The 15,138-nt window shown below is 32.3% G+C and overlaps 2 protein-coding genes across 3 annotated transcripts in view; one reads left to right on the forward strand and one right to left on the reverse strand.

Moving 5' to 3' along the window:
* Positions 1 to 7,783, reverse strand: part of LOC140447232 (probable E3 ubiquitin-protein ligase HERC1) — a 90,645-nt gene extending 82,862 nt beyond the window's left edge. For both annotated transcript variants that reach the window (XM_072539767.1, XM_072539766.1), the window contains exons 1-6: positions 7,020 to 7,783; positions 5,675 to 6,282; positions 4,917 to 5,244; positions 3,799 to 4,151; positions 2,876 to 3,149; positions 883 to 1,189 (exon numbers count right to left, since the gene is read on the reverse strand). In XM_072539767.1, coding sequence (XP_072395868.1) covers positions 883 to 1,189; positions 2,876 to 3,149; positions 3,799 to 4,151; positions 4,917 to 5,244; positions 5,675 to 6,282; positions 7,020 to 7,566 — 2,417 coding nt within the window. In that variant the 5' untranslated portion in view covers positions 7,567 to 7,783. The remainder of the gene's footprint in view (positions 1 to 882; positions 1,190 to 2,875; positions 3,150 to 3,798; positions 4,152 to 4,916; positions 5,245 to 5,674; positions 6,283 to 7,019) is intronic.
* A 579-nt stretch (positions 7,784 to 8,362) lies between these two features.
* LOC140447236 (mitogen-activated protein kinase p38b-like) lies at positions 8,363 to 9,747 on the forward strand. The gene has a single exon (XM_072539771.1). The coding sequence runs from the start codon at positions 8,462 to 8,464 to the stop codon at positions 9,512 to 9,514; it is 1,053 nt and encodes a 350-aa protein (XP_072395872.1). The 5' UTR covers positions 8,363 to 8,461; the 3' UTR covers positions 9,515 to 9,747.
* Positions 9,748 to 15,138: the final 5,391 nt, after the last annotated feature.

Here is a 15,138-nt window from a genome sequence, read left to right on the forward strand (position 1 = left end):
AGGTCTTCCCTGACTGCGTCTTTCCACCTTTTTCTAGGCCTTCCTGTCGATCTTCTACCATCTGGTCTTTCCCAAAACACATTGCTAATCAGTCTGTCGTCATCACTCCGTACCACGTGGCCTGCCCATCTTAATCTATTGGCTTTTATGTATCTTACGATGTTTCCTTTCCCGAAGAGAGTCTCTATTTCTTTATTTAACAACTTTACCACGTCCAAATGTACGCGAGGAGCCCCACATAGTGTTATAGGCGTTGAAGTCTCCTGCTACTATAAAGCGTTGTGGGAATTGGTAAACTAAATCAAGGAATTCTTCTTCTTTTATAGTCAAAGTCTTCAGTTATGTAGTCAGAAGGGATGTATATAGAGCATATGGTAAGTTTGTTATGGCAGTATGTTCTGATGGCGAGAGCTTCGAGACTGGTAGTCAGAGGAAGAAGAGTGCAGTAATGGTCTTTAGATGCAAATATGGAAGAACCTCCACTATCCCTGGAGCATCTGAAGATGTAATGATACCATCCAAAATCTTTAAGTGTATGGAGATTAGTTGATGTGAAATTTGTTTCCTGCAAGCAAATGAAGGAGGGATGGTGAAGGAGATGAATTGATGGTTTTAAACAAATTTAAAAGCTTCGGATAAGCGAAATAATGTCTATGTCAAGAAAATGAATCAATCACCTGCTGATGATCAATTTTTGACTACAATATGAAGCTGGTTTTAAGAAACTTTTTAAAAAAATTTATGGGGTTTTAGAATAAACAAAATTTTTCATCAATAATGACATTTTTCATTAAAAATTAAAGTTTCTCCTCTTGGCCCCATCTGTAGACAAACTTTATAAACATAGACAAATGTAAATCAATAGTAAAACTGAGATCTTACCTAAATAATACAGCTCGTAGAGCTTTGGCATGCGTGTTCAAAACACTAGTACTTAAATTTCCATTTATACACAAGTTCAAATGTGTACATAGAATTTTTAACGTCAATAAGACAAACCTTTGGTGCTCTTCAGCCGTTTTGAACGGCTTAGGGGGCGTACTGTAGGTAAAAGTGACTGTATACTTTTCTAAAAATACTTTTAAGGATCCAAAAGTGTTCTCGTGTAAATCTAAACAAAACGGTCGGTGTTTTGTTACGTGGGGGCTTTCCGAAGGAGTGGAAGTCCATGCTATAGAATGAGATGTACCTAAAACAGATATTTTTCCATTTAAAAGGATTATACTTTAAAAAGGTGAAAGAAATAATTTACTTTTGGAAATCCTCTCCTTTTATTTTAAATTAAATGTTTGTTTCGTCCCCCGTTTTTTAAAGTGTTTTCTGTGTGTTTCTGTGTGTGTAAAAGTGTCTTAATTTAATTTTAACATAAAAATCTTTGGACTTTACAATAATTTGCCAGATATTGCAACAACTTTATCAAAGAAATTTTGATAACTACAAGATTATACAATTGCACACCCACACAATCTGTACATCCATTCCTATTCATTGTCTTACAACTGTCACCTTCCAGAACAAAACATAAAATCTCAATAAATAACACACATTTCATAAATATATCTCCAGAATAAACTTAAATAACTTTAAAGAAATTAATGGTATAGAACATTACTTTCATAAAACAAACAATACATTCCACCTATCTCTACTTCATTGGATAAAATCTGTCTCCTCAAGAACTTCCCAGTTTACTGTTAAACAATTACAATAGTTAACCTGAGTTCTCCAATCAACAATCCAAGATAGTTTGAACCATGTTCTTTCAACCATCAATTAATAGAGTACCGGCATGTAAGTAATGTTTATTTAGTGATTTATTTATTTATTGATTCATTACAGTTTAATAGACGATGTTACCAATTTGTGGGTCTTACCTTGTCTGCTTAAACATTTTATTATTATTATTTTTATTCATTTATAAAACCACAGACATGTAATATTGGCATAATTACTGTAATTTATATAATTTATATCACCTACCTATGTTTTTTATCTTTATTAGACAACACCCTAATATGGGATTATTGTTTTCAGCATTTTAACTTTGTATCGTGACCTGAAGATGCTTTGCATATTATAGAAAGCGAAACCGGTCGTCCGATTAGTTAAATTAAATTGATTGTGAGTAAGTCTATTATTTCTTTCACCTTTTGAAATGGACTCACACAAGCAACACATTCATGATTATACTTTACTAATCAAACGTACACTTCAAACTAAATTAATATCCACAATCTAAATTAGAATATACAATTTGTAGACCACGCCGTGATTTGCTGCTTTACTTTTGTCCGACAGTATGAAAATAGTGTATCGATTTAATTATCGTCTAATTTATTGTCTTTATTATTTAATTTATGTACACTTATTTACAAACACTTATCACTAAAAACTAGTCCCTCAGCCTAGGGTTTCCTCGATTTTGCTGGAAGGATGGGATCCGGTTTTTACCTTCGATCGTCGCTTCTCGATTCATCGGAACCAGTTTACTTCTTCGTCGGTGACCTTTCGCAAACCCTTGAGTGATCTGGAAGCCAAGCAGGCTAATAACACCCAGCCATCGAATTCTCTGGTCTAGACTACTAGCTTTAACCGTTATAGTGAGGAATCAGTAGCGTAACGATAGTTTATTGTTCTTAAATGCCCATTTACCTTTTAAAAGTTTTGAACTATGATGCTATCGATTTTAGGGAAAAGACTAACAGTATGCCAAATTTGAGAGAATGGTTTGGTATTACCAAAAATAAGCTTTTTACAGCAGTGGTAAAAATATCAAAATGATATGTAGTTTCTAATGGGAGAGGCACAACAAAAAAAGTCCTACCCTAAACACAGTTTACCTTACACATAAAAAAAATTGTAATGCATATCTTACCGGCACTAATCTGCCTTATAGGCACTCCTTCTAAACCTTTAACTTTTACAGGCCTTGTTATCGGAGTTGAAATATGTCCCTGGCCACATTGTCCCATGCTGTTGGTTCCCCAAGCGATCACGACATGTTCGTCACTAAGAGCAAGGCAATGCGTACCTCCTGCAGATATGTCAATTATTCTGTACGGTGATAAATCTTCGACGAGAAGTGGTCTCAAGCAAATTGCATCTGCGGAACCCATACCCAAAATCGGTCCACTTCCCCATGTGTACACCTAAAGTTAACAATTAAAACTATTTATTTTTTGTACTAGTATCAAAAATTTATAAAAAAAAATTACTGTTGTGCAAAAAATATTACAATTTATCAAGCCCGCGACGCACGACGTGTCGTTGTGACATGGAAATTAACTATTGGAGTACAGCATATGTACACCATAAATCACAAAAGTTTTATTTAAAAATCCTGTATAAAAGGTATATAGTTACAGGTTCAGCAACCGAATAAATAAATAAATAAATAAATAAATTTAAAGTATTTATTAATGAATTCAAATGTGCATGACATATACATCCCTTCTGGAATAATTTTATTGATTAGTGATAAAAGTATGTTTGAATATTCTTCAAGAATGTTCCAAAAAACCTGTTCAGAAGTATCTGGGTCCACATAGAAGATAATTTGTGGATTTAGAGATTTAAAAAAAAAGATAATTACTGTAATAGGCTTTCTTTTCATATGTAGTCAAATAGAGCAGTTGGGAAGAGGACAGTAAGTTTGCATGACAGTTTATAACGTAAGTGTAAATGCTGTAAAATGTTTTGAAAAATTCTTTTAATTTATTGAAATCTAACTACCAATATTATAAAGCATTAACAATTAAAATATATCAACGTCAAAAAATTGATTCTTAAAATACATACCTGTCCCATAGTAGTCAACGCCATAGAAAATGAATTTCCAGCGCACACTTTCTGTATAATCAATCCTTGTAATGCTTCTATTATTTTTGGTTTATAAACCTTAGCAATTTCACCATGTCCTAGTTTCCCATTTTCTCCAGATCCGAAAGACCATACAGTTTTACCATCCTTCGAAACAACTAATGTGTGCGAGCTGCCACAGGCTACGCTGCCGACTTCTATGTCAGCCAAATCCTGTACCAATGTTGGAATGTGCCTGCCGTTACTGTCTAAATGGCCTAGCCTTCCGTGATCACCCTCACCCCATGTGTAAAGTTTTCCATCGTCTGTAATAGCTGCACTATGACTGTAACCTGAAATATTAAAAATTATAATCAAAAACATCAAACGTCATTTGAAACTATAAGTAAATGATTTGAATGTTTATTGGTTAACATGAGAAAGAATCTGTCCTCTAGCAACCCTCCTTGTATACACTTAACATTATTTTACACAATTTGTTAAGTCTGTTGGCCATGGTTTATTCAATTGACTCACAATTCTTGATATTCATTGGATTTCTTCCTCTACCAAAGGTGTAGGGGAGTAGCTGTGTAGGGTATTATTGCTTACAAACCAGATATCATTCAACATCATTCTTAATACTCTTGAGCAGCTCCAAACCTGGGTACCATAGGTCCAAATCAGTTTTATTATATATTTTTACAGGAACAGCTTATTTTTTCTATGAGTAGTATTGATTTTCGACCTGAGCCAGCTCATTTGTCTTACTTTAATGTTTATCTGGGTTTTCTTGGCTTGAATGTGAGGTTTCCTCACATCCAATTTCAATTTAACAAAAATTAAAGAAAAACAAGTAACAAAACGAATGATATGGCTATAAGGTTTTCTTTACAGGACCAAGAGTTACTGAGTTTGAAAGACCAGGCCCCACGCTAAATAGTTATCAGTTGGTGGCATATTTGGCACCTATAGACTTCTCTTGTAGCAGCTTTAGTGGCATAGTCTCTTTATTCAATTGTCATAACTCGTAATTTATTACCAACAAAACAAGAAACAATTCCAAAACAATGTTATTCATTTGTATCTATTATATAGAACATAGATTATATAATTACCTGCATTGATAAATTTAATAGTTTTTCCTAAAAAAGGTCCACCTATTCTCTCTGGTTGTTTATGTGTTGCACAATTTCCGTGCCCCAGCTTTCCATAGTCTCCATCACCCCAGCTGTAAACTTGTCCATTTTCCATTAACGCCAAAGTATGACCATCACTGCCTTTTGAACTAGATAATTTTTTAACAACAGGATCCAACAATATTCGTTTTGGAAGGCACTGGTTTGCTGATTCTCCTAAGCCCAAACGACCATAACTACCTTTTCCACAGGCAGTGACAAATCCATCCCAGTGAATGGCAAATGTGCAGTACTGACCAGCCTCAATCTGAAAATTGTAATGAGTGTGTATATATTGGATTACAATCCTGAAAATATATAGTACATGTGACACTACTAGATACATAGGAACATAATTGTTCATATACATATTTGACACATTGGACTAGTCAGGCCCTTTCTCACATGTAGCTGTCACCTGTAGCACAAGTTACATCCCTGTAAAAAAACAGGTAAAAAAGAAGTGCAGGAATGATGAATAGATTTAATATGGGAACAGGAATGAAGAAGCTTAAACCCTGGAATGAAGAATAAAAAGATGATAAAAAGTAAAAGCAAACCTCTGCTTGGAATTAATCTAATAAACAGATATTATAATATAATTGGTCAAATATAGAAAGCAGCCACTGGAGTAAAATAAAAAATGAAAGAAATATGTTTTCTTTATAAAAACTCTCAAAAATCCTTTTATAACTTACCTGTTGTACTTGACTAAATATCTTTGAATTAATGGGCATCAATATTTTTTCATGGTGGCCCTCTGCTAGCTGGTGGGATGAATTGCTTCCCCAAACATATACTTCACATTTCTCATAGGCTCCCAAGTCTGCATCTGTTTCTATACAAGATCCAGCACCACCATCATCAGTTGCCATAGACACCAAAATCTCCATCAGAAATAAAGCAGTTGTGTATACCCCCATTTCATCATCAACTTGGTCTGTGAAAACTTTATCTTTGCATTTTTTGTGACTCTCAAGTTGAGATATTGCTTTTTTCGCTAATTTGCTTTGAAGTATAGGCTCTTTGCAAGACGCATCTAATGCCATATCTATCCATTCAAGAAGGTATCTTAAAGAACCCCTTTGTAAGGCTAAACCTAGAAGTATTTCACAACAAAGCAATTTTCCATTGTTATCGGCAGAATTTTCAAGCAAAACTGCAGTTTTTAAAAAAGAACAAACTTGATCTAAGCTACTGATGCCCAAATTTGTAAGTTGGGATTCATTAGAAAGACACAATGGTGGAAGTCTATCAATTAACCCTACAGCTGTTTCCAAAACAGAATTGCACAGTGATGGAATACCTGAAAAAAAAAAAGTTATTTACAATATACTGTTATACAAGCAAGAACCAAATATTTAAATTATTGTAAAATATTAAAAATAACAACTTTTTTTATTGATTGACAAAAAATAATGCTCTCCCTATATATAACTCTACTGCATGCATTTATTCATTGTATTTACAATCCTCTTTAGTATTTCCTACTAAGACCAGGTTACTCTCTACTAAGGTTACCCTGCAGTTTCCTTGTTATCTGATACAACAATAATGAGACTAAAAGTAAGCCCTTTAATAAGCACCTGACTAAATATGATTATCAAAATAAAGAATTATTTTTTACTGAATTCTTTTATATGCATATGGGAATAGAATTACAATATTACAATATTCCAGAGTCCAGAGTATCTGGAAAAAAACAAATAAAAATGATAATAGTTTTATAGTAAAAATATAACCACTATAAGTTTAGGTCAAGATATTGTATTTTTATGGTTCATACTTTTAAAATGAAGATTGATTATACTTAGCTGTAAAAAGATTTATGAGTCAAACATACAAAAATAATATATCTTAACCTTCACTATAGCATGAATTTGCCTTATGAACTGTATTATAAGTTAGTATGTATTAAGGAAACTTCTTAATACACATTTTTATTTTGATATATCACAAGTGTGTAGATTTAAAAATTGAATAACATGCTTAAAAGAACTAACAAATGCAATGTATAAGATTCAATTATAAATAATTACTTACCAAGAATTCCACTAACTTGCCAGTTTTGTTGTAGTAGAGAGAAGAGTAAACTAAGACCTGTTTTTACACCTACTTCCAGAAGGGCTTGTGAACCTGATGTTATCTCTCTGGGAGCCAAAGACATTGCACTAGTGCTGGTACTAGGTTCACTAGTAGTACTATCTGTCTTTTCTTTATCATGGTATTTCATTAGTAAACCATAATATATTCTTTTTAAAATTAACAGCCTTTGTTTCAAGATCACAGAAAACTGTGTGGATGAACATACTTCTTTGGCTAATTGTAACTGGGAAGTTAATAAAGTTGTAATATAATGATTTAAATCGGTTGCTGATAAGGGATCAAACTGAAAGGTGGGCAGTACTTGAATGTCACTATAAGATGACCCGTTAGAAGGAATGATTCTTATTTCCTTACTTTGAAGAAGAACATCATACATTGATTGCACTAGATCTCTATTAGCAATATTATCACTGTTCTTTAATGCCCATGCTGAATTTGTATGGTCTATCCATCCCAGTTCCATATTATTATATGCACCTTCCATTAGTTTGAGTTATTGTTTGTTAACAATGAGAAAAATGACCATTAAAGATAAATTAATGCAATAAAGTTTTTAAAACTTCAGGACTGTTTATTTACTCCATTCGTAAAATGATGAGTAAAAAAATTTGTGGATATCTAGCAACTTTCACCATAAATTTCGTTTTCATAAATATATATATGATAACTGTCAAAAGCTCAAACGCATGTTTATTCTTTATTCCCACAGAATAAATGTCATATGATTGTCAAAAAAATATTAAAAATGCATCAAGTATTAAAATTATTTCATTTTAAATATTTTCATTATTTAAGTTTATATTTAATCTAGTAATACTTTTCATATATTATTAAAAAACTGCTTTTATTGGTAGAATGAGAGTTTATTCAAAATTTATTTTGGAAACGAATATTGGAAAAATCCTTGTCTGATTAAGCTGTTAAGCCAGATATTACGAGAGTACTAAAGATTAGAAAAAAATTATAATTATTATTGATTATATTAAAAATAACTTATAGAAAATTGATTATTATTGTTTTAATAAAGACATATATTTTAAAAATTAGTTGTCTACCTGTTGTATCCATTGTATCTGATAGTTAAATTTAATCAGCCGTTTTAATTATTTATTCTTATTCAATACTAATAAAAATAAAAGTTATACATTTTCAATAATACTCTTAAAAAATTGTTTTAAAATTTTTTAACTCGATTAATAATAATTTTACACAGTTTTTTTTATGTTGGTATAATGCCCGGTGGCTAAATGACAATAATTAACATTATGTCAAATTGTCAAATATTCACAAGGCCAGTTCGTTAGTGGGCCAGTGACAGCTATAATGGTGGATGTTTGTTAAAGTTTTAAATAGAAATCTAAGCCTTATTTCAACGTAAAATGTCTAATTTCCATAAAGTCGAAGTAAATAAAACTGTATGGGAGGTGCCGAGTAGATACCAATCGCTCACTACAGTGGGTTCGGGTGCATACGGCCAAGTTTGTTCAGCACTAGACACACTAACAAATAAAAAAGTAGCAATAAAGAAATTAGCCCGTCCTTTTCAAACAGCTGTTCATGCCAAGAGAACTTATAGGGAGTTAAAGCTGCTAAAACATATGAGACACGAAAATGTGATAGGACTCTTAAATGTATTTTATCCCAAAGAGGACAATAGCCAGATATATTTAGTTACTCATTTGATGGGTGCTGATTTAAATAATATAATCAGAACACAAAAATTAACAGATGACCATGTGCAATTTTTAGTTTATCAGATACTGAGAGGTTTGAAGTACATACATTCGGCAGGAGTAATACATCGAGACTTAAAACCATCGAATATAGCTGTAAATGAAGACTGTGAATTAAAAATTTTGGATTTTGGTTTAGCTAGGCCTACCGAAACTGAAATGACGGGATATGTGGCAACTAGGTGGTACAGAGCACCAGAAATTATGCTTAACTGGATGCACTACAACCAGACGGTAGATATTTGGTCAGTGGGATGTATTATGGCAGAATTATTAACAGGGAAAACTTTGTTTCCTGGTACAGATCACATTCATCAACTCAATTTAATAATGGAAGTTCTAGGAACGCCACCTGAGGACTTCATGCAGAAAATTACATCTGAAAGTGCTAGAAATTATATGCGTTCTTTACCTCCTATGCCTAAAAAAGACTTACAAAGATATATATCTGGTGCTAACCCTTTAGCTATAGATTTACTGGGACTAATGTTGGAGCTTGACAGTGAGAAGCGAATAACTGCAGAACAAGCTCTAGCACATGCTTACCTCACAGCTTATGCAGACCCCAATGACGAGCCTATTTCAGCCCCTTATGATCAAAGTATTGAAGATATGAATTTGCCAGTTGAGAAATGGAGGGAGTTAGTACTTCAAGAGGTGGATTCTTTTGTTTACATCCCTCCACAGAATGATGAATGAAAAGATGGATCTAAGTAACAGAGTGTTCAAATGCAGTATATTGTATAAATATATTTACATTAATTTTTAATTATATTTGATTTAATTGGATTTAGTATAGAAATAGTTATTAAATATATTTTTATTTATAAATGGAACATAAAATATTAATTTTTTATTTAATATCTGATTTAATGTATTTTTGAATTCAGTTGAATAATCCTTTATAATAAATAAATAAATTTACAAGATGATTTACCCTAATATATTCAGTACAGTCTACATGAGCTGTGATACTGATATTTTAATTAAAATTGTAGAACAAATTTACTTCACCAAAATTATGGCTTTAATTGATTTACTGGTTTGTTTTTTTAAGGCTTGAGCCTTCTTTGTCTTTATCAAATTTACTTTTTAAGGAAAATACCCACAAATACTTTATGTGTATGTTTTATTGCATTTGAAACTCACTTTTATTTGTATGTCTGCTTCTATTGTTTTGTCACTTAATTTTTTCTTTTAGTCTGATTTTCTATATTCCATGTTCATTAATTAATAATTTTTTTAATAGAAGACTTCTATTTCAACATTATTTACTTTATTATAGTACTAAAATGTCTTAATACATTAGGTAAATGTTTAATATAGTCCACCATCTAGTGAATCTTGGTACAGTTATTACACTATACATTAATTATTTTTTATTTAGATTCTCTTTTCCTCTCACAAAATATAAAATTAAGCCACCAATCATACAATCCATTAAACCAAGACAGCAATATGATGAAGGACTGTCATTTATACCAGAAATTTCAATTTTTGACAATTGTCAAAGTGACAATTTTTTATTTATTCCTTTTGATACCTTCAAATTTTTTTCAGAAAGAATTATAACTACTAACTCTTACTTAAGTGACCAATTGAATGGGGTAAGTACATATTTATAAGCTAATAACCAGAATAATACACTAATATCCAATTAACATTACAATATAGGTTAATCACACAGGAGTAGGTATATATTAGTTACAAATTATTGATGGAAATGCATTTGAAAATCCTGGCAATAAAATGTTTTCTGAAACTCCTTTTTCCACTCACCACTGGTAAAATTTTAGGTTTATATATTAACAAATCTAATCTTATGTTATTTGCTGTTATTTTAATATGTCCCTGCTGTTCATGATCTTGCAATACTAGTTTCTTAATGAAAAATAAAAAAATTTGAATGTAAGATGTAAAACATAAAATTGGAATGGGTATTTTAGAAATATGCTATCAATGATATAAAGATTTAAAAATTACTCCAAAACCATATGATTTAAATCTGTGAGGTGAGTTCTATACTGAGAAGAATGTCACACAGAACAGACTGTGGTAGAGAAATTCTTATCTTATCCCTGACACAGCGCATTCCAATAGCTAATAGCGAATGTCCTAAGGATATATAGAACAAATGTGAATAAGGTATAACCAGGTAGGTAGATTTCAATTATCAAATCACACAAGAGCCGCAGCAGAACTAGCTGATCATATGGTTAGACTTGTGCTTCAATTACTGAGTTTCCCAAACCTGAGGTACAACACCATGGGATGCATGACATAGAGAAGTGTTACCTAAGCGATATCCCAGAGAGCTGGTGAACTCTGAGTGATTATAGTCTTAGCACAGTAAGGCTGCACTGCCATAATGTAATCCATAATATTCTCGTAGTATTTCTCGTTTGTAGCAAAACCATCAATATTCCATTTTATTCAATCTTAAAATTGTATGCAAATGCAGAAAACAAAAAAGAAAGAATCGTTTAGAACATTCAACCACAAAATGAAATCGGGGTAATTGACATCAAAATCACCTATGTAAGTGTATTCCGGTTTTTAAGTTTACTCGCTCTTTTCGTAGGAATCTTTGGAGGAGCAACACCGAGAATCAAGCCCTCATCTCTTGTTGTAGATTAGATTCACCAGCTTTTTCTAGTCTAAATAGCAGATCCATTTATAGTTAGCGTTTTTGTTTTCTGCCCAAGGCCAATTCGGCTGCCTATCGAATGTCAATCAAAATGTTGCAGTTGGGACATAAAGAGCATTTCCAGTTTTATCTATTTTTTATTATGGATCGGATAGCTCAGGCGATAGAGTGTCTGACTTTCACAGCGAAAACATCTACATATTTTTAAATATCTACAGGTCACAGGTCGACTCAGCCCGAATAACATAAGTAGGTACCTTGGGTAAAATTAGGGACAATAATAGGCGAACGCAGACACAGTTTTGAGTTTGACCGGGTTGTTAAATTCGGTTCGAACTCAAGAATTCCAAAAAATTCTCAGCTTTTTAAAAATTTGCCAGATAATTTTTATTTGGCAAAACTAATGGGAGTATTGTTGTTTTTTGTTGATCTTGGCACCGTGAACTATCGTGAACTTGATGTAATATTTTAGATGTACCGTAAAAATAACTCGGTTAAATGTTTTCAGATAAGTATACTATTACCTACTTTATTTAGAACTTTGAGTCACGCAATTTTCAGTAATTCCGTTTTCTATTTTATTTCTGGTAATATATCTACTCAACCAACTGGAAAATGTTTTTCACTTTTTAGAAAAAAACTTAAGTTTGTGAAAAGTACGTATTATGATTACACACCACAACATTAGGTATATTTGAACGTTAATGAAGAAAAATTTAAATTTTTAATAATTATAGTCTGACTATAACCGATTTTCCGAACCGAACAATGGCGTGGTTATTTCGTTTTTTTTTTAGAATTGAATTATTTTATTAGAAATTGATTATATCGTTGTCTCTGTTCGTGACTTTGTCTTCTGTGAATTTCGTAATTACACAATTTTTCCTTACTATTATGAGAATATATGTAGGTACGTGACTTCCTACGATTAAAACTTTTACCGGAATCAATTTCTTAATTCCACACATAACGTTGAAAAATGATTCTTGTTATCTAAAAACTGATATCAACAAGGAAATATGTGCTCCGACGGCGAAGATCGTATTACCATCAAATTCATACTTGTTGACATCATACATCATATAAATTAATACGTTAAATTTTCTGACGGTTTAGGTATATTAAATTGGTGCAGCATACGTTGTGAGTCATCTTTACTTTGAGAGATTATTATATTATCTGCTTTGCAGATTATTTTAAGTTGTTTTTTTCCCATTTGGTATCCTTTTTAGTACTTTTTTTTATTTAATTCATGATAAGGTTGAACAGTAGAGGATTGATTTGTATAAAGCTACTTTGGCTACTTTTAAACAGGTCTAGGAGCAGTCCCCAAATGTAATAATAAAATCTTGATGCATAAAGGACATAAACAAGTTGGAATCTTTATACCGCCATTGTTAATATTTGCAAGGAAGAGAACGAAAGTCGAACTTCAAGCTGGTGCACCTCCAGGTTCAATATTCGCCTGTCGCGATAGTGGCTGGATGAATACTGAACTCTTTTTAATATAGTTTCAACATTTTGTTCAACAAGCGAAACCAAGTAAAGACGATCCGATGTTATTAATTTTGGATGGACTCAACAGCCATATAAAAAACATAGAAGTAATTTATTTGGCCAGGGAGAAACATGTACATATCATTTGTTTGCCTCCACATTCCACCCATCGAATTTAGCCAACCGATGTGTGTTTCATGGCGCCTTTGGCACGATATTATGCTATGGCATTAGAAAAGTTTCTCAGGCAGAGTGGTAAGGGCTTTACAAATCTCTAAAATTTTTGGTGAGGCATTCTTACAAGCTGCAACACCTGTGACTGCTATTAACGCTTTTAAAAAATGTGGAATAGTTCCTTATGATCCCAATATATTTACACACCTAGATTTTGCATCATCTACTATGACTGAAAGAGGTTTGGAGAATAATAGTCTACCACTACCAAAGCTTCATACCGGTAACGATTTTCAGTTGACAGTTTCGTCCTCTGCCAAAGAGAAGTAAATTAATGGAACCAAAGAAGAAATCTAAAAAAAGGTAAAACAGCTGTACTTACATCTAGTCTGTATAAGCTAGAATTAGAACTTTAAATAAACACGAAGGAGACAAAAGAAACAGTGAAAAAGGAAAAAGCTAAGAAAAAATAAATATAAATGATGGTAAACACGAAGATAGTGAAAAAAGTAACAAAAAAATAAAAGTTTATCCTTCTAAAGATGGCAAGGGAAAGAAAAAAAAAATAAATGTAACCATCAAGTACATGATAAAAGTAATGATGAAGATGCTGAATTTTTCTACCGTAACGAGTGGTTCTCCTCAGCAGTCGATGAAGAAGGATGGGTACGTTGCTCGGTCTGTCTGAAATGGACCCATGAAACATGTGCGGGAATAGATCCAGAAGATGATGAAAAACTTCAGTGTGAATTTTGTATTTCTGAATCAGCATATCTAATAGGTATGTATCTATTTTTACTAATGTTCTCTTATCGGTTTTCTAAGTTTTTTTAATAACAAATTACTTTTTCCTTGATTTTATTTGCAAAACAGCCATTAGGTAATGAAATAGTTTGATTTTGCTCAGTAGTGCGCATTGTTGCTCCACCGTATGGGGCAATGTGAACTTTTGACATATAGTCAATTGTCATTTCTTGCTGCAAATACGTTATATAAATTCAGTTTCTGTTTCTATTGCATCTAAATAACCTTGAAATGTTTAATGAACGTTCCTAATTAATTAAATAAAACAAACTATTTCTGGTTTAACTATATGTGCATATCTTCCTTAGATGGTTCACAATGTTTCATCCTTCTCTATTAGTCTCTTGTGTTCAGCGATCTCATGTTCCATGTAGTAATTTTCATCTGGATTTTGCATATTTTTCTCATATCTTTATTTGTTGCTATGGTCATCTTCATTGTATCAATCCGGTCCCGAGGCTTCTTCTTCACATTGTTTCTTTGAGCAGTATTCGTTTTTTCGATTGGTAGTTTGCTAACCTTGACAATCACTCTCCACATTTTATCCTAGCTTGGGATCGGCTGTGGTAACCGCAGAGCTACTCGATCCACCCCGCAATTATTCCAGGCAATGTTTGAAAAATATATAAGTTATTGTAATAAATTGTTTATTAGCAAATAAAGCACTTCGTTTTTTAAATTAAATTTTTAACGAGAAGTTTTGAATAAATACTTTATTTTTTAACTTTCCTTGCAGTTCAAAGTTTCAAGAAAAAAATATGCTTTATTGTATATTCTTGCAATATCTGACCAGTTATCAGGTCAAACCCTAATTTCTTTGGATTTATATTTTTAGTTACAACCATATTTTTGTACTTGACAATGTGAAACTTTTAAAGCTATTGTAGTTGAATTGAGCTTCTAATAACACTGGTCAACACACAGTTTGCTGCCGGAAATTTTTTTACTGTTTCTAGGTAATTTGGGTCTGCTGAATTCAAAAATGCCACTAGATTTGCTCCATCAGATCGTTTTCAGAAAATACGACAACAGATCACATTTCTAACATATGGGGTAATTTAACGCAGCACTACCTACATCTATGTAGTGCTGCTACCCATCAAATAAACAAAACACAGCATCGTAGCAAAATGTGTTATTCGGCGTCGCCTAAAAACTTCCTTTTATAGGATTTTCTTGCAAAAGCTTTAGAATCTTTGAA

The sequence above is a fragment of the Diabrotica undecimpunctata genome, chromosome 8 (genome assembly GCF_040954645.1).
Source record: "Diabrotica undecimpunctata isolate CICGRU chromosome 8, icDiaUnde3, whole genome shotgun sequence".
Taxonomy (NCBI): Eukaryota; Metazoa; Arthropoda; class Insecta; order Coleoptera; family Chrysomelidae; genus Diabrotica; species Diabrotica undecimpunctata.

What these genes read in the sequence shown, in the direction of transcription:
- LOC140447236 (XM_072539771.1), top strand. Translation starts at nt 8,462, where the DNA reads ATGTCTAATTTCCATAAAGTCGAAGTAAATAAAACTGTATGGGAGGTG.